This window comes from Trachurus trachurus (assembly GCF_905171665.1).
Source record: "Trachurus trachurus genome assembly, chromosome: 21".
NCBI classification, from domain to species: Eukaryota; Metazoa; Chordata; class Actinopteri; order Carangiformes; family Carangidae; genus Trachurus; species Trachurus trachurus.
The window spans coordinates 22,945,756-22,968,467 of NC_139899.1; the positions used below are offsets into that span (position 1 = coordinate 22,945,756).

Below are 22,712 nucleotides of genomic sequence, written 5' to 3' on the forward strand. Positions count from 1 at the left end.
GGCAGAAACAAAATCAATTGTTAAAATCACAGTGTGTATCGTGAGGAGTCTGATGGCCTGGAGGAAGAAGCTCATCCCGAGCCGTACAGTAGCCTACTCAGTATCATAATAAAAGCAACAAAAAAAAAACAATGCCAAAAAGAAAACTTAAAAAAAAAAAATCTCTTTAACCACAGCTCAGTCCTAGTTTTGTTAGAGTCCAGTCTGACCCACCCACAATACAAGTGTCATTGTCCAGTTTTTCAGCCACAATAGATGGATATAGTGAATTAAGATACAGATTAATGTATCACAGGAAATAAATAAAAGAAGACATTGTGTCAAATTAGTTGTACATGCACAGGTTATCTTGAAAAAGAGCAATGCTGTCTCTCCAAATGATTTAACTAAATCTTGTGAGTCATTCATGTGCAATCAATACGCATCTGCTTTTTATTTGATTAAACAAAACCAACATCAGCCAGATACTCAGCTGCAGCCACATCACGCCGGGTTCACACCGGACGCCGAAGCGCCGCGAATAGCCGCGGAGCGGAGTCCGCTTCCATTCGGCGCCCTCGTTAACTGGTGTTGTAGTTCAGACTAGACGCGGAGCGTCGCGGTCCTCCGCGGTCGGCTCGCGCCGTGGAGCGCCAGTTTCGGCGTCTGCTCTATTTTGTGCGCGAGCCGCGAGCAATCGCGTCAATCTTGGCAGGAAGTCACACATGAAACAACGAGAGAATCCGGTCAATTTTCAAAATAAAACACTTTTCAAAATAAAATACAGCGATTGACAAATGCGACCGTATTTATATTTGTCAGACTCTCAACAGAGAGCGAGAGAGATGAAAACACACACACAGGATAGGGAGACACGGACTGGGCTGGCTGCAGGGAGGATGAGGGGGGGTCAAAACACACAAACAAACAGGGAAAGAGAGAGAGAGAGGCAGAGACGAGTTGTTGTAAAGTGGAAAAAAAAAGGAGGACGTGAAATTAATCTTGGAAGTGAAGTACAGGGAGTTGTGTGACCCACAGCACATGGTGTTATAATTATATGAGGTTATTTACTTATCCATGATGTAAAAAACACAGCTCTGAATGTGAGTAAACAACAGCTGAGGAGCAGAGGCGCTCGCGACCGCCGCGGAGAAATCAGCGTCTGGTGTGAACTGGAGGGACGCGGCTCGCGCGCGATTTCCGCGGCCGCTCCGCTTCGCGGCGCTTCGGCGTCCGGTGTGAACCCGGCGTGAGGCTTTGACCCAGTGAGTGTGAACTGACGTCAGTCTGTCCACCAGCTCAGTCTGATGCCAGAGGCCGCCACTGACATGACACACACTTGAATGTCACTTGGTCGAGTTGCATTATGGGTAATTATGTATGCAAGGTGTAATAAATACATGGATATACAGTATATATATATTTTTTTAGATTCAGATTTATTCTGCACATTAAAACACAAGTAAAAAGAACAATTTGATAATTAACAGTGCTGGAAGAGTCGAAAACTCAAAGAGCTTATGAGATGCCTCCACCTATAGTTAACAATGAATATACAATGTCATACAAAAAAGAAAACAGCACATACAAACAGAAATATATAAATGATAATAATAAAAGAAGAATTATCATAGGGAAATTACACAAAGAGATAAATGAGCAAAATATATGAATAACAATAAAAAGAAACAAAAGAACAAATAAACAAACAAAAAATAGTTTTCACGAAATTACACAAAGAAAGGATAGTAGTATAAGTGTGTGTCTTCATCCTTTGTAACTTTTTACAGATGAACTTTTTTTTTTTTTTGCCAAATAGGAATATGTGTCCCATAATTAGACACCGTATTGTACCGTATAGAGTGGCGAAGTCCCGCCCCTTCCCCTCGACCCCCATGGGACCTTTCGGAGCGTGAAAAATGATTGGTGTTCAATGGACAGAAAGTAATTATTTTCCTATCCCCCAGTCGTTATGCCTTGGATTACACAAATGTTGTTTATAGGCTTAAATTATATTTTTTCATGTCAAGAGTTTGACCGTTTCTGGTGCCATTGTTCAGTTAAATGCTGTTGAGAAAACACAATGAGAAAGACGCGTATGTGACGTCAGGCCATCACCCTTTTCCTCCCTTCCTTCTTCATCCACAGCGATTCAACTCTCCACATGCCCCGACTTATAATGACTTCCCCCTCTTTCTATGCTCTTATCCTCCTGCCCTTGGTCTGTTGCAGAGTTCAAGTGCGGGTGGTGACGTATATCATACTGTACTGTATGTGTCGAGAGCAGAGAAGAGCTATAGTTCACGGAGCGGGCTCACACAAAACCGAACATTATCAAAATCCTTTGCGCTAAATTCTTTGTCTTCTTTGCATGAAAAATTATCTTTAAATATCACAAACAACATATGTTAAATACATGGCACAATTCAAACGGGACCAGAAAATAATTTTTATTTACCCATTGATTCATATTGATAATTTTTCACTTTTGTGGACCCATGTACCAGAAACAGAAGTGCGGGACTTCGCCACTCTATTGTACCGTATTATTTTTGGGGAGTGCAGATCTTAAAGGGATAGTTCAACATTTTGGCAAATTGGCCCATTGCCATAATTGCTATAGTCATAGCAGTAGGTTCGTTACCTTTAATTGTAGGTGTAAGCTATTTTTAGTACAGCGGAGCGCAGCAGCAGGCTGCTCAGAGCTACGCTATGGAGGCTAAGGGAATTTCTTGGTTTCCCTCATCAAACTCATCAAATACAAAATCCCAAAACTCCACAGCGCTTTTGTAGACAAGTTGTGAGCTGCACAACCACCACGCTATGAGATAATGACGGAACGATACGAAACGGAGCCATTTTCGAGGTAAATTCATACAAAACCGCTGATGCGCGTTGCGTTCAGGGACAGTTTTTCAGCAAGCAGTCTCCGTATTTACCCTGTATTTACCTCGAAAACGGCTCCGTTTCGTATCGTTCCGTCATTATCTCATAGCGTGGTGGTTGTGCAGGTCACAACTTGTCTACAAAAGCGCTGTGGAGTTTTGGGATGTTGAATTTGATGAGTTTAATGAGGGAAACCAAGAAATTCCATTAGCCTCCATAGCGTAGCTCTGAGCAGCCTGCTGCTGCGCTCCGCCGTACTGAAAATAGCTTACACCTACAATTAAAGGTAATGAACCTACTGCTATGACTATAGCGATTATGGCAATGGGCCAATTTGCCAAAATGTTGAACTATCCCTTTAAAGCTTGACGGGTTGAATGAGTATGGACCTTAGAGTTTGTTCTAAAATAGTCCTTGAGGTGAGCAGCTGGTGAATGCTTTCCTCGTTTAAGACCTTATAAATATAAAGTCATGTCTGATAAATGTTGATATCATAAATGTTGAGCATTTAAAGTTTCTGTTTCTGAAACACTCTGCTCTGTCTCTCTGTGTCTCTCGCTCAGTCTCAGGCTGAGGCTCATTACAGAGGCAGTCGTCATGCCAAGAAGCTCAAGTCTCAGGAGAACAAGGCCAAGGCCAAGCTGTCAATCACAGCGGAGACCAATGGGAGCAGCTCTAGCCTGGCAGGCCCCGCCCCCAACAGCAGCACCTATCAGCACACAGGTTGAGTTCATGTGAAATCTGAAAGTTGTTACTGATCGAAGTTCTTTGTATCACAGGATGTTTTTAATTTTCTCCTCTTTCTCCTTCTTCTCCTCCCTCCAGAATTCTTACCCAGCATCTCCGACTCCTCCTCCCCCCTTAAAGCCTTCCTCCTGCCCTCCTCCTCCTCCCCTCCTCCTCCCTCCTCGCCCTCCTCCAGCAGAGCGGGGAGCGAGCCTCCTCCCTCCAGTCCTCCCTCCGCTCTCCCTGCTCCGGGCCTCGCGTCCTCCTCTTCCTCTTCATCCAAAGCTTCTCCTCCTCCTCCTCCTCCTCTTCCTGTCACCTCCTCTTCATGCCCCGCTCCTGCTCCTGCTCCTGCTCCTCATCCTCCTACTACTCCTTCCCAGGATGCACCTCCCTCAGCGGAGTCCGAGGAGGAGAAGGCCAAGAAGCTGCTGTACTGCTCTCTCTGCAAAGTTGCCGTCAACTCCCTGTCTCAGCTGGAGGCTCATAATGCAGGTGATGATGATGATGATGATGATGATGATGATGATGATGATGATGATGATGATGATGAGAGGACAGTAACCAGTTGGTCACATGACACAATTATACAGGAGGCAGAAGCAGTTTATTCTTTTTTATTTTTTTTATTTTAATATATAGGCCTACTTTATTTCACAAAAATCAAAATCGGTATACATGCACAGTTAAACCAAAAAGGAAGGACATAAAAACAACAGCAACGACAACACTTTTTTTTTTAATCTTTACTTATTTTGGCTGCTGATGTTTATTTTTTATTTTCTAATTCATTTATTTACTTTTCTTGTTTTCCTCACCTGTCAGTTCCTGTTGATCAATGACACAACCTCCATTTTCCTCCGTGCTCTGATGAACGCCTCGAAGCTGAATCGTTACCATGTTGGTTTTATCATGGCCACGATAAATTAGTGGAATTGAAATTTGTCACCTTTGTTCTGGAGATTGTTGTGAAAGAACTTAATATCTCTACACAAAGCCTGGTCCTCACCTGTCACCTCACCTTTGGTATGAGCCTCAACACCGACTCAACCTCCTTATTTCATCTTATCTTATCTTATCTTATCTTATCTGATCTTATCTGATCTTATCTGATCTGATCTGATCTGATCTGATCTGATCTAGCCTTAATTAGAGGCAGAGCTTTATTTCTAATTGCCCCTTTTACATTTATCTAATTGGTCATGCAAGTAATTAAATTAGATTAAATGTATTTATTATTTTTTATATAGTGCAAGACAGGATGAGGACACATTACCAAATAATAGAGAGTTGTAGTTATGTGATCAACAAACATAGATTAAACAAACAGATACAAAAGAAACGGCCGGCTCCCAAGGATCAAGTCCAACAAAATTAAATTCATTTGGTGGAGAAAGTTAGAGATAGACAGAGAAAAAGTCAAAACATAACACAACATGACATAATTAACAATCAATAACATAATTGATTACGTATCTCAGTGCTCCTCTGCAACTCGCCTGCAGCTCGTTCTCAGTGAATGAATCACAGGGTCTCGTACGGGGTGCAGCAGCCCTCTGCACGGTTCATACCTAGTTCTCCTCAGTTACATAATCGTGATGCGGTGAACGAACTGAGAGCAGACATTGTTTTGAAATCTCTTTGTGGCGCTCGGCTCCAAAATAGAAGAAGTGACTGCAGCTGAACAGTGTTGTACGAGATAAATCAGACCAAAGAGACAAACAATGAACAAACCAGAACACAGTGGAAATAATGATGTGGGTTCTGTCGACTTTGTAATTAAAAATGTATCCGGATAGCGGAGTTGTCCTTGAATGCACCAGCAGTGAGAGTTTTCAACAGTTTCTTTCAACTGTGTTACCACTTGAGGATGATTATACACATGATTATTTATCTGCAGGAAGTTTCAAGTCCACGCAGGTTGAGATGAAGTGAAACTAGAGTCTGTTTGTTAATGGGATGAAATAAAAAACAAAAAAAACAAAACAAAAAAACGATTCATAAACTTTGGTTTTTTTGTGCATCTTCTGTTTTTCAGGTTCAAAGCACAAGACGATGCTGGAGGCTCGGAGCGGCGCCGGGCCGATCAAGGCCTACCCTCGACCCGGAGCCAAGCTGAAGAGCGTCAGCAGCTCGGTGCTGAAGGGCTCAGGCCTCCAGAACAAAACCTTCCACTGTCAGATCTGTGATGTCCACGTCAACTCTGAGATCCAACTCAAACAGGTGGGAGCACACAGAGAGTATCAGAATATTATAATAGCATGAGCAACATCGTTAAAGGGATAGTTCAACATTTTGGCAAATTGGCCCATTGCCATAATCCCTATAGTCATAGCAGTAGGTTCGTTACCTTTAATTGTTGGTGCAAGCTATTTTTAGAACGGCGGAGCAGAGCCGTGAGCTGCTCAGAGCTACGTTACGGAGGCTCATGGGATTTCTTGGTTTCCCTCATCAAACTCATCAAATACACAATCCAACAACTCCAAAACGCTCTCGTGGACAAGTTGTGACCTGCACATTCACCACACTATAAGATAATAGCAAATGCAGAGACTGCTTCCCATCAGCGGTTTTGCATGAATTTACCTCGAAAATGAAAAAAAAAAAAGTTGAACTATCCCTTTAACTTGTTATTTATCTGCTTGCACCTGCTCTTCCTAAGTCACATATAGTGGAGATTTATTTATAGGTTGCACCACACAAACAAGTAGATATTTACATCCAGGTGATAAAACTTGTTTTCGGGGAGATTCATAGATATAAATTATTTTGTTCACCTGTTGCTGTGGTGAACTGTCGTATTGTAGCTCCACTGAACTGACTGAATGAACTCTGAGTGACTGTTCAGGATCAAAAAACCGAAGTTTCTATTTGATCAAATATTCTCTCTTGAACAGACCACAGTTTTTCTCTAAGGGACGGTTGAGTTTTATCTGACAATGTTTCGAATTCTTGGTGTTTTTATTTCATTGTGGCAAAAAAAAAAAAAAAAAACTTTGTTCCTCTATACCTTTTGTCACTTTGCTAAAAAACCCGTCTCATTCTTGTTGGATCATCGACACACTTTCGTGGAGGGTACATCAGGAGATTCATAAAAACAGGCTTCTTCTTCTTCTTCTGTGTGATTTGACTGTTGCTTGACTGACATGTTCCTGTCTTTGCCTCTTTTTAAATATACAATGGCTTCATAAAGTCTCAAAGCACTTGGACCATTCACATCTTGCACATCTCATTGTGCCGTAGATTTATTTTAATTTTAATTCTTTTATTTTATTTTGATTTATTTTATTCTATTTTGATTTATTTTATTTTATTTCGATTCATTTTATTTTATTTTATTTTCAAATCACTTACGGTGTGTTCACACCGGACCCGAGTAAAATATTCGCCTCGCTCTACTCGCTCGAGTTTGCCCGCTGGAATATTTGTTTTTACTCGCAGCATTCGCGCAAATATTTCGCTTGAGTTCAACATTTTGAACTCGAGTGAACGGGCGAATTTTGCATTTTCATTCGCACCGCCAGCACAAATTTGCGTCCATTCGCGTCTGTACATTGACTTTGTATGTAATCTTATCGCACGAAAAATTCGCCTTGCGTCCAGTGTGAACACGCCGTTATGACCCAGTTTGAACGGGAACTGAAAACAGGAAAACAACCCCAACAGACACTGAGTTGTTTTACTGTCATTCAAAATGGATAAAATGGGACGTGAACTTATCATCGAAGTTGTGTTCCTGCATAAAATTGCCCCTGATAACAGGAAGTAGAGGCATTTAAGGCGTTGGATTTGGAAATCCAAGGAGCAGCTATTAAGTTATACGTGTGTGTGTTGTTGTTATTGCAGCACATCTCCAGCAGGAGGCACAAGGACAGAGTGGCAGGAAAACCCAGCAAACCCAAATACAGCCCTTATAACAAGCAGCAGCGAAACTCTCTCACTGTGAGTCTGTCCCTCTCTCCACATATCAATCAATAAATCAATCAATCAATCAATACAATAGATAAGTAATAACATTCTCCTCTTCTCCCTAGAAGGAGTTGGTGAAGCCCTCCCTCTCTCCCTCCTTCCTCTCCACGCCTTTCGCCGCTCCGCCCTCCTCCCTCACCTCCACCATCACGCTCCCCACCGCGGCGTCTCTCTCCTCCTCGCCGCTCCTCACCCCCACCTCCTCCCTCCTCACCCCCACCTCCTCCCCCCTCACCTCCGCCATCTCCCTCCACCACCACCACCACCACCACCGCCCGCCGGCCTCCACCTCCCTCTTCACCGCCTCCTTCCTGCGTCCGGCCCCTGGACCAATCAGAGCGAGCCAAGGATCGATTCTCTTCACGCCCTACTGATGATGATGATGATGATGACGACGGCCGCGGCATCTGACCGCTGGTTTCCAGCCGGAGCTGCAGGGGAATAAAAAGAGACATCAGCTGCTGCAGGGATTCGAACCTGCAACCTTCAACCGACTGAGGCTGCAGAAAGAGACAAGACGTGAGCGGGCGGAGCCTCCTCCTTCTCTTGGGTCCGAAAAAAACAAACAAAAAAAAAACAGCCGAAAGAAAAATATCGATTTAATCCAAACCAGAAGCGGACGTGTCGCTTTAAATAAACCACAGGAAACAGGAAGTTTAATTATGCAGTCACGAAGAAATACAGAATGTCACAGGTTTTCTAGAAAACTCTAAATGATACTGGAAGTGTTTTTGTTGTTGTCTTCAGCAGAAACAGGAACGACCGACCGCCTCAAGGAAAACTGAGAGAAACAGTGGGAAATGGAAACATTGGGAATATTCACACTTTTTTCCCCACCTTATTACAAACAAAGAATTTCAAAGTACCTCAATGTTAAGACGTGTTCATGTTGCCTGTGGCAGACAACAGACCTGCTGAAAACACAGCCAGCAGAGTCGTTACGGTTTGATGGAGAGTAGAAGAATCGAATCCAGTTTCAGGAGGAACCAGAGCCGAGAAGAAGAAATCTCAAAGGAGATGATGAATCTCTTTTTTTTTCTTTTTGTATTTTAATTTCCAGTCCAACGATGCAGCTTCAGTTGAGCCCAAGATACTAAAGGAGGATAAGAAAAAGAAGAAAAAAAAAGTCTGGTGCCCAGAGCCTGGTTTGGGTCCAGTTTGGGCCGAGTCCTCAGAGTTTGGAAGGAGGTTGATTCTGTCCAAACAAACAAACAACCAGCACAAACAAGATGTCAGAAAACTCAGCCCACGTCCTCCATCTTTAAAAATCTACTACTGCTCCGACGGCTGCAGCTGTTTCTCTGTGTCGTCGTGGACTGTGGCGTCGCTGACGTCCAGCCTCAAGTCTGGTGCTCGTTCAGCTCGTTCCTGACATAACCGAGCAAACAAACTGAAAAACTGAGAAATGAATGAACTATTATGGGGGATTATTATTATTATGTTGTTCTCTATTGTTAATTATGTCAAGAAACCCCATGAAAACACCAAAACCAACAATGTATCAGTTTGTTTCTTTATACTCTGTGACCTCCCTACTCCTACACTATTAGTTTTTACTGAAGATGTCAAACTAAAGCTCTAAAACAAATCACAAATATACAGTTTCTTTTTTTTTAATAAGGTCCAGTAGTTTCTTAAAACAGCTGAACACTGTATGTTTTAGCAAACTCTTCTCAAACAGGGTAAAATTGTTCATTTATGAGCAAATATTTTCAGAAATCCATAACTTATAATAGATTTATGTCATAAAATCTAACTGACTGCCAGTTTTAACAGTTTTGTTTCTTTTGGAAAAACCAAAACAATAAGGAAGATCTGATCTGTTGACAGTTTGTTGCTCGTTCTCATGTCGTGTGTTCGGAGCTGAAGTGCGAGCACCTGAACTCCTCGTGTCTGACGTCCACGCCTCCGTCTGTACCTGATGTCGTCCCCGTCGTCTCCACTGCCGCTGTGGTACAGACTCACTCTGGACACCGGGTCAGACTATTTCCTGGTTTTACAGTGAAGAACGTTCACTCTTGTCGTCGGAGGAGGAGAGGGGGGTTTTCTTCCTCTACACCTTCGTTCTGCTGTCAAATGAATCTGACCAGAACTTTCTGAGTAGTTTAAAACTTTTATCTCAATGTTTCATCACCAAGAGGAACTTTTGAAGACTTAAAAACACACAGACACACACATACATACATGCATACATACACATGCATACATACACACATCACTGGAACCTGCAGCAGCGAAGGAACGCTTCTTCATTTTCCATGATCAAATGAAACGTTTCTCTGGTTGCTCTTCTTGTGCTCTGATAATTTATTTTACAGTGTATTGTTGTAAATATTTACCAAAAGCCTCTTTTTTTCACGACTTTGAAACAACTGCACAAACTCAGTGTTGTTGTGTTCAACATTCATCCTACTTACGTTGATATATTTCACCTGCAGTATATATTACATTATGACAGTTTTTACGGTTGAATTCAAACCATTTCTTTTTAATTACAAGCCATAAATTAGCCTCAAGGGGCTTTACTGTCCTTACACATACAAAAAAACAACAAAAACACCCAGGATGGACGGATATTCAACAGCTCTGAAGACACTCAGATACTCTGATTTTATGAAATGGTGAAACAGACAACTTTCCCAGGCTTTATTTGAACACGAAACATCTGGGCTACTGACCAACAACGTCAGCTGATAACATTTCTCTGACAATGAGTTAGCAACCTAGAGAAAAAAAAGGAAAAGAAAAGAAAAAGGAAAAACAAATTATAATGGAAACAAAATAAAGAATTGAAACCCTCACCCTATAAATAGGTGTTTTCCTACAATATTTTCCAGTCATTAGCAGTGGCAGCATTTCGAAAAGTCTGGTGTCGTCATGCACGAACAGCCAGTCTGTCATTACCCTGATGACTTAAATACATTTTGTAAGTGCACTGTTTTCATGTTGCCATATCAATGTAAAGATGTGATTTACAGCAGTTAGGACCCCACCACACTGATGCTTTTATATCCATGTGTGCAGCAATAACTTTGTCTCATATTCCCACTGCATTTCGTGATCAGGCTTGAAGACTATGCAGGCTGAAGGCTCAGCAAGAAAAGCTAGTAAGGGGACCTTTTAGTTCAGGTTATTGTTAATCACTTTCTTACTGAGGCTGTAATGATCACTGCAGCCTGTAGGGGGCGCTCATGGGACGATTTTCTTTGGTTTTTACTTACAGTACGTACTCCATTTCATGAATTTGAAAAAGATTCAGAGGTTGTTTGACTGTCGTGAAAAGGGGCTTCACAGAACCAAATGAAATCATAGAAAATGAAGTTGCTCAAAATCTGATTGAGGTGATTTTTTTTTTTTAATTAATTATTTTATGAACAACAAAGACAGATTGTGGTCAATATGAAGACAATAAAAATATTCTTTGTGGTATTTATTACATTAAATATTAAAAACAATAATTATAAAGTGTCTAAAAAGCACACCGAGGAGCTCTGTGTGAAACCAAGACTTCACAGCTTCACAAATATTAACAGAAATATAAACAGAAAACCTCTTGATCGACTGATTTCCAGTAATCAATCAGCACTGGTTGTTTTCTATGGTTTCAGATGGTCTTTGTATTTTCTTGCCTGTCCTCCTGCCTCCTCCTGAATAACTTGAAGCATCTCAGTCTTCCAATAATGAACAGACAGGTGTTAGGATGTTGTGTGCGCGTGTGTGTGTGGATGAGTGTGTGTGTGTATCTGTGTTTATCTATGCAGTATTTGGTCTCATGGTGCAGTAACTGTATTTCATCAACATGTAACTGTAAAACAAAAAGAAAAACAAGAAAAGGACAAAGTGTCAAATCCATGTTGTTGATGATGCTGATGAACCTCCGCGGCCGCTGTTTGACAGCAGCTCTAAACTGAACTTCCTCCTCTGTCTGATGATGTCATCATGATGCAATAATGTACAGATCAGCAGCTGCTGCTTTTTCTTTTTCCTCCTCCATTCGCTCTGCTTCCTTATCAGCAATACCGAGGCCGACGAGCGTCTCCAGCTGCAAAACTGGAGCGAAGCAAACAGGGATGCACTGGTTTAAACGAAGCGTTAATTCATGTTATAAACATGTTCAAGCTGTCTTTGTTGAAAACTGAGACTGTGTGTGGTGTGTAGATGTGCGTGGATGTGTGTGTGTGTGTGTTACTTTCATGCTTGATGAATGAACCTTAATCACTTTGCTTCCAAAATAAAAGCTAATTTTCCATTAACCCAGATGACATGCAAACAGTGAATAAGTATGTGTTTAAAGGAATCACCGCACACTCACACACTCACACACACACACACACACACACACACACACACACACACACACACACACACACACACACACACACACACACACACACACACACACACACACACACACACACTCATCTCTGATGCAGGCAGGGCTGTTTTCAAATGTGATGCATTTGAGTTCACTCTGAAATAGAGAGTTAAATTGAGAAATTACTTGTGAACCACGGGTGAATCAAAATACATTTTAGACTGTAAATCAACATTTTAGTGAAATTGGATCAATTCCCCCCCAAAAAACAGATACATTTGAATATTTATTTGAATTGTGGCTTTGTAGCTTTTTGAGACTCACACAAAGTTCAGATTCAGTCCTTTCAGCAGGTCGACAACATCCAGACACTTTGTTCAAGGTGGATTAAACATTTCTCCTGCTTCAGAGAACCTCCGACCACTTCTTCATGTACAGTATTTATTCCCTCGGCTTGTTTTCTATGATGATGATGACGATGATACAAATATGCAAACGCACATTTGTCAGGTTGAGAATACGTAACATTTCTCTCCATATCATTTTATTTCTTTGTTCTTTGTTTTACTTGTTTTCATTAAAAACTGCTGAACATCAGTCCTGCATCACTTCTTATATCCAGACTTAAGTTACGAGCCAAATGAACTCATGTTATCAAGTTTAAACTTTATGCGACACTAACGACTCTCATGTCCTCCAGAGTCTTATGGGAGCGGAAGTGACCTCAAACAAGTCTTTAAAGCAGATATCAGTGGAATGTTTTTGTTAATATAAGTCCTAAATAGTCCTATTTTCCGTCAGCAATCACTTACATGAAGTATTTCAGCCTAAACACGAGTCTCTCCGTCACTCTGCTCTGCTGTAACCCGAGGAGAAAATTTTCCTTGTGGGATACAAGTGTTATCCAATGAGGAGAGAGAACGGCATGAAGGGCTGTGTGTGCAGCCAAGGGATGCGCGTGAATGTGGTGACGTAGCACGAGGACCAATTGATGCCTGACAAGGGCGGGGGCTGCTAACTCATGGTGCGTTCAAAGAAACTCGTACTTTGTGTTTTTCCTTCCTGTGAAGTCATACCAGTTCGATCTGGTACGAGTTCACGGGTCGGAAGTTACGAGTGGCCGTTATAGGGAACTTTCACAGACAACAGGATGGTAAAAACACGAGCTACGGGTTACCTGGAACGCTACCAAGTCGTAGTTGTGACTTGAAGCTGTAACTTACGGTTTCAAAAGCCTGCCTTGAACGCAGCATTAGCCGAAACGGCCGTGAAGCTGATATCTGCTTTAACTCTCATGTGACCTTAAAGGAAAATCTTCAAAGTCTCATGAGATGATGAAGGCTGTATGTCATTGTTACACTCACTTGTTTCAACAATGATGAAACTAGTTGCTTCGCTCAAAGACACAAGAAGATAAAAGACAATATTCAGCAGCATCAAAAATAAAATATGATAAAAGACCGTAATGATGAGAGTCTTACATGATGACGAGGTTACATGAGACTCTCATGTAACCTTATCATGTACTGTAACCCCAGTAATGCATCAACAAGTCAAATGTGACACTTGTGTTACCTCAACATTGATGCAGCCTTAGGTCTCAGACTCTAAAAACGTACATGTGACCTTAAAGACCCTCATGTAACCTGAGTGAGTCTCATGTGACGAGGACATTTAGTTTCAAATTGAAAGATTCTCGTTCAACCTCAATCTGAAGTCGTGTGACCTTGTGTTTCATGCAACCTCAGCATCTATCAGATTAGACCTTAAATACTCTTCATGTGACTTCAATTTGATTTTCTGATGCTGATGAATCTTATTAAAACATCAACTAGTCTCAAGAAACATCAGAAAGTCTAAACATCTAAATAAAATACTCCACTACATATCTCCTCATGTGACTCTGAACATGTCTTAGGTCACAAAGTGAGTCACTCTCCACTAGAGGGCACATGGCTGACATGAAGACAGAGCTGACCAGACTGAAAACTTGTGTGGACAGTGTGGAGAGTTAATGAGACACCAAAAATCCAGTGAGCTTTACAGGAACTACAACTTTTGACCTTTTGTCCTCATCGCTGGAAAGCATTCACTTCCCTGACACATTTATGATCAACACAGTTACTTTTTCACCAAACCACCTCGACATCAGTTTCACACACAACCTTGAACAGTAACACAGTGAGAAACTTCTCCTCCCTCCACACTGTGTTTCTCATAGGAAACATTTGTGCCTGCAACACTCAACTAATTTTGCTGGCTGGTTTTTAGTCTTTATCTTAGTTTTTCTTTTTCATAATAAGCAATTGGCATTATCAATAGTCGCCTTACATTTACATGCACTGTGCAAATGTTTTCTAAAAGTAAATTATTCACACATGACATTACAACTGAAACAAGAATAAAATAAAAAAGATTGTATAGATTTTAAAAGAAAACACTAATACAACACAACAAAAATAAGAGTTTGACCTTTCTGGCCTAGAGAAAAAAACAAACATTTATGAAGGTCTGAGCTTATTAAAAATACCACTGATATGATAAAGAAACTTTTTCTATTTCCTGCATGTCCTAAAGACACAGGTTCACTCTTTAACTCTGACTCTGTGACTTATGTAAGTGTGATCCAGATCCATCAGCATCATAGGAAGTCAGGGGCCTGACCCGGTGTCCGTCTTATACCTGAACAAACTGGTACAGTTGAGGCTGTCGGACTGACACGACTGGACTGGACTGGACTGGACTGGATTGGGAGCGTAGAACTGGTTTGATCTCTTACTGCTCGGTCGGTTTCTCCCGCTCTGTGGTAATAAATGATCAGACCGGTTAAAAGGTGACGAGGCATCTGCAGCATTGAACCACCACATCATGACACAGCACATATACATCCTCCAAACACACAATGACTGACGCTCTGTGGGACGTTTACACATAAATAAATATCAATAGTTTTGACTTGTGTATTACGTAACTTGTTAAAGAAGCTAAAATCCACTGTCAATCAGCATAAACTTGCTCCGACTCTTTTTCATGTGACCTGTTCAAATGATGCATGGAAATAATTATTAGTCTTTTGCAAATTATATTGATATATTTCTCCATTATTATTATTTCTCCAACAAAAAAATGTAATGTTTTGCAACTTTTGTAGTTCCAAAGTAATCTAAAGCTCAAATAGTTAAAACTGAACTTTAATGCATCATTTTTTTAGTACTAAATTAATACTAAACCATGCAGAAACTCAGTCCCTTAAGTGTCATATAATAAAAAGAAAACATTGCACTGTTTAGCATCAATAATCTTATAATAACCAATGTATGAAAACACACATTAATGATGTAAAACTGTTTCCAGTGCAACTCTTTCCAGTTCCAGTTGACGTCACTTTCACCTTTTTAGGGACAAACACACACACACATTCTTTCTGTGTTGTTTAAAGTGTAGTTATTTTGTCGTAACCCACTGACAGAGGGAGGAGGATGGAGGAGGAGTTCTTTTGTCTTGTCTGGATAAAGGAGGTGTGAAGTGACAGATCCTGCAGAGAGAAGCTGACACTACAACAGGAGTTGTAATAGTATTTGTACTCAAAGGGGCGTAATATTTACACCAGTGGAGCCGATGTTGGTGGAACAACTGTACTGTACTTGTAGTAACAGGAAATATTTGCACTTAGGTCTGTTACATTGTATATATGTGCATACTTTTTGCAGCTATCGCAATAATAATACTGGGGGATAGTATTTGTAGCTCTAAGACAGATACATTTGTGCATGTGTAGTTGACCTGCACATAGTTGTTTCAGTAGCAGCATCAGCAGCTTCAGTAAAGTGCAGAGTATTATTACATTAGTCGTGCCAGTCGAGTATCAGTAAAATGCAGGACTACGAGGAGTCTGTGTCGTTCCTGGGGACCTGGGGCCCGTTCCAGAGGAGAGTCTTCCTCCTGCTCTGTCTCTCCTCCGTTCCCTGTGGCTACAACCTCCTGTCCGTCATCTTCCTGCTGGCCACCCCAACACACCACTGCAGCATCCCCGCCCACAGCAACCTGAGCCAGGAGTGGATCGAGGCCAGCATCCCACTTCAGGTGAGAACCAGTCCTAACTGGAATCAGGGGATCGATGCTCTTTAATAAATTAAAAACTAAATTGATCACACTAAATGGTTTTGTGAATCAAATCCAATTTCTGTCATGACGTTGAACTGGCACAGTGGCACAGATCGATCTTAGACAGTGATCAGAGAAAAAACTTGTCTTTCTATTCTAATTTCAAAGTAAAAGTCTCTTGTCTGTTTTTACAGTAAGCATTACTGTAACATTTATTGCTGCAACAAATAATTCTTTTCATTTGCAGCTTTATCAAATAATGTTTTTTGATTGATTGATTGATTGATTGATTGATTGATTGATTGATTGATTGATTGATTGATTGATTGATTGATTGATTGATTGATTGATTGATTGATTGATTGATTAAGTAATTCATTAGTCTAAATAAGGTTAAAGAATGGTAAAAAATATAATTTGTATATTTGTATTTGTTTGTTTGTTTGGTTTGTTTGTTGGTTGGTTGGTTGGATGGATTGGACAGATGGACAGATAGATAGATAGATAGATAGATAGATAGATAGATAGATAGATAGATAGATAGATAGATAGATAGATAGATAGATAGATAGATAGATAGATAGATAGATAGATAGATAGATAGATACTGCATCACAAGTCAAACTCTAAAGTTAAATTAGTCTAGATTGTTTTATCATCAGCATCAATGCGTTAACATATTACAAGTATTTTAAAGTTGAAGAGCTCATTTTATCCCTTTTAGCTCTAAAATGTGTAGTAGCATGAATATAGTAGTATAACATATCGTACAGTAAAGTAGAGCAGTGTGGGTTAAGAGAATAATTGACTGCATATGTGATTAGATTCATGCAGGTTAAAACTGGTTGAAGTGATGTCGACTGCTCTATGAAATAGTGATGATGTTGTTTCCTGGTCAGCAGGGGGTCGACCTTTTGGAGAGGAGCAGTTGTAGCCGGTATGGATTGGACGTGGTGCAGGAACTGTCTGCAAATGGAACCAGACCCATCCTAGACCAGACCCAGACCCAGACCCAGAGCTCTTCTGGATCTGGTTCAGAGGCGCTCCTCTCTAGCCTGAGGCAGGAAGGCTGTAGAGATGGATGGATCTACAGTACTGAGCACTACGAGTCCACTGTCGTCACAGAGGTAATGAACCATCACCACATTATCTCCCAGCGCTTGTTTTCACTGTGTTGCTGTTTAGACTCCAGCACCTTATATAAGATCTTCTTCTATCTGTAGTAATGGGAGATCATGACCTTTCTCTGTGGCCACCAATCATTGACTAACCTCTGGTACAGTAGCTCGGATGGACAACTGGATTGTTGTCTCATGCATTGTCAACAAAGTGACGCTTGCTACTGGAGTAAAACCAGAATATGTAATTCCTCCAGCTATCTATTTTTTTGCATCTACCCCTGGATCTTTTATTGGATTTATATCATGACATTTCTTTAACACGACTATAGTTTATAATTACTTAATTTAGTTTAGTTTAGTTTGTTGGGTGTGGCCCATTACTCATTGTGCGCATCAGTTAATTATTATACCAAAGATGACATAATCAGATCCCAGCAACACAGTGACAACCGGTACTGTATCCTTGCACCCTTTTGTCGCAACCCTTTAAAGTTTGGTGCCTTTTACTATAGCAACTTTTATCATTTGTAGACAAATACATGTTTGACACAGGGAGATAACAAGTAGAACCAGGCCAGAAAAAAAAAACGCATGTCACCACCTCAACAAAGCCAATTAGCTTGATGAAGACCACTGAAACCAGTAGTCTGGACAGGAAGAGATCAAGGCCTGGAGGGCTCATATTGGAGGAGTTGGGTGGAGGATCATTTATGGCCTGGACTCTGAGGAGCTGGATGCTCAGGGACCAGGTTTAGATAAGGTGGATACTGGAGGACAACGATCTAAGAAGCAGACAATGGTATCAGAAGACCAGGACACTAGAAGACCCGTTCTAATCATCTTTACATGAAAGGACCTGAGAAGCTTTAGGACCAGGGTCAAGGAGATGAAGTCCAAAAACCTGCTGGCCTCAGGGGAGCAGGACACAGGAGGAACTTGCCCTCAATACTGAAGAACTGTGTTTTTTTATCTGCCTTCTGATTCAACAATTACTCCAGGTTTCATTTACATGGTCCCCATGTGTCCCTTTGTCTCCCAGTTTAACCTGGTGTGCAGTGACCAGTGGAAGCAGCCTCTGAGCTGTCTTGTCTACTTCCTGGGAGGACTGTCTGGATGCTTTATCTCCGGCCAGATCTCTGATCGGTAATTTCCATTTCGTTTCAAACTGAATTTCCTCAGCTGTTGTGTTGAGATACCATGAAACTTTCCTAGTCAAGAACATCTACTGTTGCCAATAATATCCTCTACCAGGGTCTTTGAGGACCATCACCAACTCTTCTTTATTCCTACCACAGCTTTGGCAGAAAGCCTGTTATGTTCGCAGCTATCGCCATCCTCAGCATCTTCAGCATCGCTGTGGCTTTTGCTCCATCCTGGCCCGTCTTCATTGTGCTCTTCTTTATCCTGGGGATGGGTCAGATCGGCTGCTACATCGTTGTGTTTGTACTAGGTAAGGATCATGTCCGACATCAGGACACTCCCCCTCTCCACTGGTTGCATGTTACTTGTTGTTCAGATGTTGATCTCAATGGCGTCACATTGGACGAAGTCAATGTTCTCACCAATGAGGACACAATTGAAACTCCATCTTCTTCTGCCTCTTCAGCTTTTGTAGTTATTTATCCAGTTCTTCCAACCTCCAACTAAATCGGTGGTTCTCCTTCTGTGTTTCCTCCACAGGTTCAGAGATCCTGACTGGTCAGACCAGAGTCCTGTTCTCCGGCTTGTGTTTACCTCTCGTCTACACGTTCGCCATGATGCTGTTTCCTGGTGCTGCCTACCTGGTCAGGTACTGGAGATATCTGGCACTCACCATGGCTGCACCCGGCCTGGCCTGTATCCCCCTTTGGTGGTAAGACAAGTCTCAAATGTGTTTTATGATTAATGAACAACATTTTCACAGACTTGATAGAAAGAAGGATTCACATTCAAGAATCTAATATTATTCACCTGGCCTCAACAGCCCATACAGGAACACCTCACCTGCCATTTGCCTTCCACATGTTCTTATGTCAATTTATTTATTTACATCTTAATACATTTCAACTTGTCAATTATAATATTTATGTAGCCTAACAAAATCCTAAATTTCACTATAGTCAAGAAAAGTGAAAATCTCATGAATTGTCTTTACAGAATTATGAATTCTCCATGACTGGATTTAGCTACCAGTTACCCTATTTTGTTGTAGCCTACAGCAAATTACATTGCCAAGAATTAATGTATTAAGCTTTAACCAAATTTTATCATGAACATTGTGGGTAATCATTGAGTCTTGGATCTGGTTTTCTTGCCTTTGCTGTGTGTGATTCAGTTTTTAGCAGTTTTTTGTAGTTGTCTAACATATTTTGTTTTGAATAGTCCAATAAAAATGTGTGAATCATGGATAGAGGTCAGGATGTGGTCTTGACAAAATACTGTTCTGTTACTGTACTGCACTTTTCTGTTACTGTATTTTGGCCTTGTAGGACAGTATAGGACCACATTCAACTAATGAATCACACTGAAAACATATTTGTGTTTGTCCGTCCACCCACAGGCTGATTCCAGAGTCTCCTCGCTGGTTGGTGTCTCAGGGTCGGTTGCAGGAAGCAGAACTCGTGCTGCGGTCGGCAGCTCTGGAGAACCGAGTTGAACCTCCAAACGTCATCTTCCTGTCAGACAAGGTGAGAACCTCTCCGCTCAGTCTTGGTCCACGACGTACTCTGTCTAAAGCACAGTGACCAGAAGTTTCTGTCTCTCCACAGGCTGAAAAGCCAACAAGCCAGGAAACAGAGTCCCTCAACTTCCTGGACTTGCTGAGGACCATAAACATTCGATGGACCACCCTTATTCTGTGGTTCATCTGGTGAGTCAAAGCATTCAACAATCAAAATCATTCCCATCCACTTTTTTAACTTTCCTACGAACAAGTATCTCGATAATCTTCTGATTTTCAGTCTTGTTCTCCTGTTTGCAGGTTTTCCATGACCCTGTCCTACTTCGGATTCTCATTCAACGTGTCTAGCCTCTATGGAAACCCCTTCCTGAACAACTTCCTACTGACGGCCATTGAACTTCCAGGATATGTCACCATCTTCTTAGCAGCACGCCATATTCCTCGTCGACGGGCGTATGGGAGATTCACCGCGATGGGGGTGCTAGCGCTGGCCCTGGTCCTGATCACCATGCACTGTGAGTAAGATAAGTCCATTGTTGCTATCCTCCTTCCTTCCTTTAACAAGGAGCCTTCGGTTGCAAGGGGGAAACATGATAGACAACAAAATATTTCAGTAGTCTTTCCAGTGCTTCAGATGAATAAAAAGCAGAAGATCAAAGCTTCAGCATTGTTGTTGTTCTTATCTTCCCTTTAGGTCAACCAACTGTCACCATGGTCCTGGTGCTGCTGGGTAAATTTGGCATTTTGGTCGGCAGTGGCACAGTTTACATCTACACCAGCGAGCTGTTTCCCACAGTCATCAGGAACACAGCAATGTCAACATGTGCCATGTTCTCCAGAGCGGGCTCCGCTGTTTCTCCATACCTGCTGCAGCTGGGTGAGACTTTAACACATATTATGTGTCTTTGCAACAATATGTTAATGCGTTAAGTTAGTCCTTGAAATCAGAATACTTGATGTAGCATCAGGGACATCATAGCCTACTATCCATGGTCAATTCACAAAAGAAAATGTTGTCAACATGTCCTTGGTCATATAGTTTTAGTTTTACATGTTAAGATTTTAGATAGAAAACTATGGATTGCCTGGGTGGATGTCAGAAATCTCAAAATGTAGACAAATGAAAGCCAAACTATTAGCTCACTCTGGTCTGGTCTGGTCTGGTCTGGTCTGGTCTCCAGCTGTCTTCCATGAGTCCCTACCCTGGATGTGTCTGGCTTATCTGTCGCTGATCAGCATGATCTTCTGCCTTTTCCTGCCGGAGACTTTCAAGCAACCGATTCCTGACACCATCCAACAGATGGCGCCCATACGGAAGTAAGTCTGCAAAGTCATATACCAAACTTAGACCAAATAGCCTATGTATCACACTTTCTGTATAGCAGTGCAGGTAGATACGTTTTTTTTTTACTGCAGCAGCCATCACTTGATGATGACTCAACATTTGTAGACTGAGGATTTCAGTTCTCACGTTAGCAAATCTTTATCAATGAATACTCAATTTTTTTTTAAAACTTACTGGAGTGAGGTGCATTATGGTGCTGGGAAAATGAAAATAATTTCAGTGTTTGAATCCAACCATGGATCTTTGACAGAAATCACTATGCAATGCAGTCTGATTGATGCTCTTTTCTTTATTTGGCTTTCAGGATCCCATGGCCATGGACGTCCACCCGTACTCCAAAGGATGATGGGAAATTAGCTAAAGAGCAAACCACTGCACCTGAAGTCATCTGCACAACTCCCCTATAAGACTCCTAACAGACCAGTAAAGGAAAAAACAAAAGAGATTTTATTCTGTTTAGTCAGGGGAAGTTGTGAAGGTTTCTGTTTCCACAAGGCGGTGACGTGTGGACACAGAGAAGGCACCTTCAGAGCAAAGCTGGAGCCTTTTGTGATGCATTCACTGACACCTTATTAGAAATAACTGTAGTTTATGGTATTTCCATACAGTAGCTACAGAAAGTCTGAAAATGATGACAAACAACTGAACATATTTTTCCATTAAAGTCAATGGGAAGAAAGAAGTTGGCAGAATATTTCGGAAAGCCACAGCAGGCGACTTCACTCATTGTAGTTCTAGTTTACTGTGTTGCTATGGATGCAGCCATTCAACTCCACTCAACTCCATTATCTGAAGACACTTTGAAGTCAAGACTTTACAATGTAACAAAAGAAACCCAACAGTTCACAACATTAGCAGCTGCTTGGTGGTTTTTAGGAGATAAAACTCAATTTTAACAGGAAAGAAACCTACAAAGGAACTTAGAGTGGACGTCTGATATGAAACATGACATGAATGTGGACGTGACACATCAGTTTCTGCTTGAATGTGAAAATGTAAATGAATGAATAGACCTTGAAACTGTGTTTATTCAGAATGTAGCCTATTGAATGTATTGTTTCTACCAGTATAATGAAGACGGATATGCTGTGTGTATATATGTAATGTTATGTATAAATTAATAAATAATTTTTTTTTAAACACTTTAAATCTCCGAATTAGCTATGCACTGAAATTTCCAATTCTTCTAAGTTTCTGAGCGCCCCTGAACGTCTCTTCGGTATGAACGGGGTGGGGCGTGGCCTGTCCGGACACACCGCTCCAGTTTCATAAAGCAGCGCGAGGTTTCACTGGGAAAAAACAACCTGGCCTTCAAAATTAAAGCATGGCAAATCCAGGTGTTGGTATAAGTATGTGACATTGGCGTTTACAGACTAAATAAATGAATGAATACATTCTAAGAACTTTCCAAAAAATATTTGGGGTATATTTCTGAATTCGTCGACAATCTGCTTGACCTCAAACTACATGAGAAATAGCCTAGATATAGATAAGGGATGAAATTAAAAATGTATAATAATTATCCAGCTTCTCTTGGTATATTCTATCAAATCACTTTCTGGTTTTGAGAAGTCAGGGAGAGGTTTACTAGTTCAAACCTAGTTGGAG

At 41.2% G+C, this 22,712-nt stretch overlaps 2 protein-coding genes across 2 annotated transcripts in view; both read left to right on the plus strand.

Moving 5' to 3' along the window:
* The window catches only part of znf385b (zinc finger protein 385B), a gene marked incomplete at its 3' end in the record, with an annotated part of 70,559 nt that extends 62,625 nt beyond the window's left edge, over positions 1-7,934 (plus strand). Inside the window, exons 7-11 of the mRNA XM_083997316.1 lie at positions 3,429-3,588; positions 3,691-4,086; positions 5,630-5,814; positions 7,438-7,533; positions 7,629-7,934. Coding sequence (XP_083853442.1) covers positions 3,429-3,588; positions 3,691-4,086; positions 5,630-5,814; positions 7,438-7,533; positions 7,629-7,934 — 1,143 coding nt within the window. The remainder of the gene's footprint in view (positions 1-3,428; positions 3,589-3,690; positions 4,087-5,629; positions 5,815-7,437; positions 7,534-7,628) is intronic.
* Positions 7,935-15,748: 7,814 nt separating this feature from the next.
* LOC311004054 (organic cation/carnitine transporter 2-like) lies at positions 15,749-21,080 on the plus strand (the record flags this gene model as incomplete). Its single annotated transcript, XM_083995999.1, has 10 exons — positions 15,749-15,958; positions 16,879-17,106; positions 18,140-18,243; positions 18,396-18,550; positions 18,781-18,952; positions 19,640-19,766; positions 19,848-19,948; positions 20,060-20,274; positions 20,454-20,636; positions 20,941-21,080. The coding sequence occupies 10 exons, from the start codon at positions 15,749-15,751 to the stop codon at positions 21,078-21,080; spliced, it is 1,635 nt and encodes a 544-aa protein (XP_083852125.1).
* Positions 21,081-22,712: the final 1,632 nt, after the last annotated feature.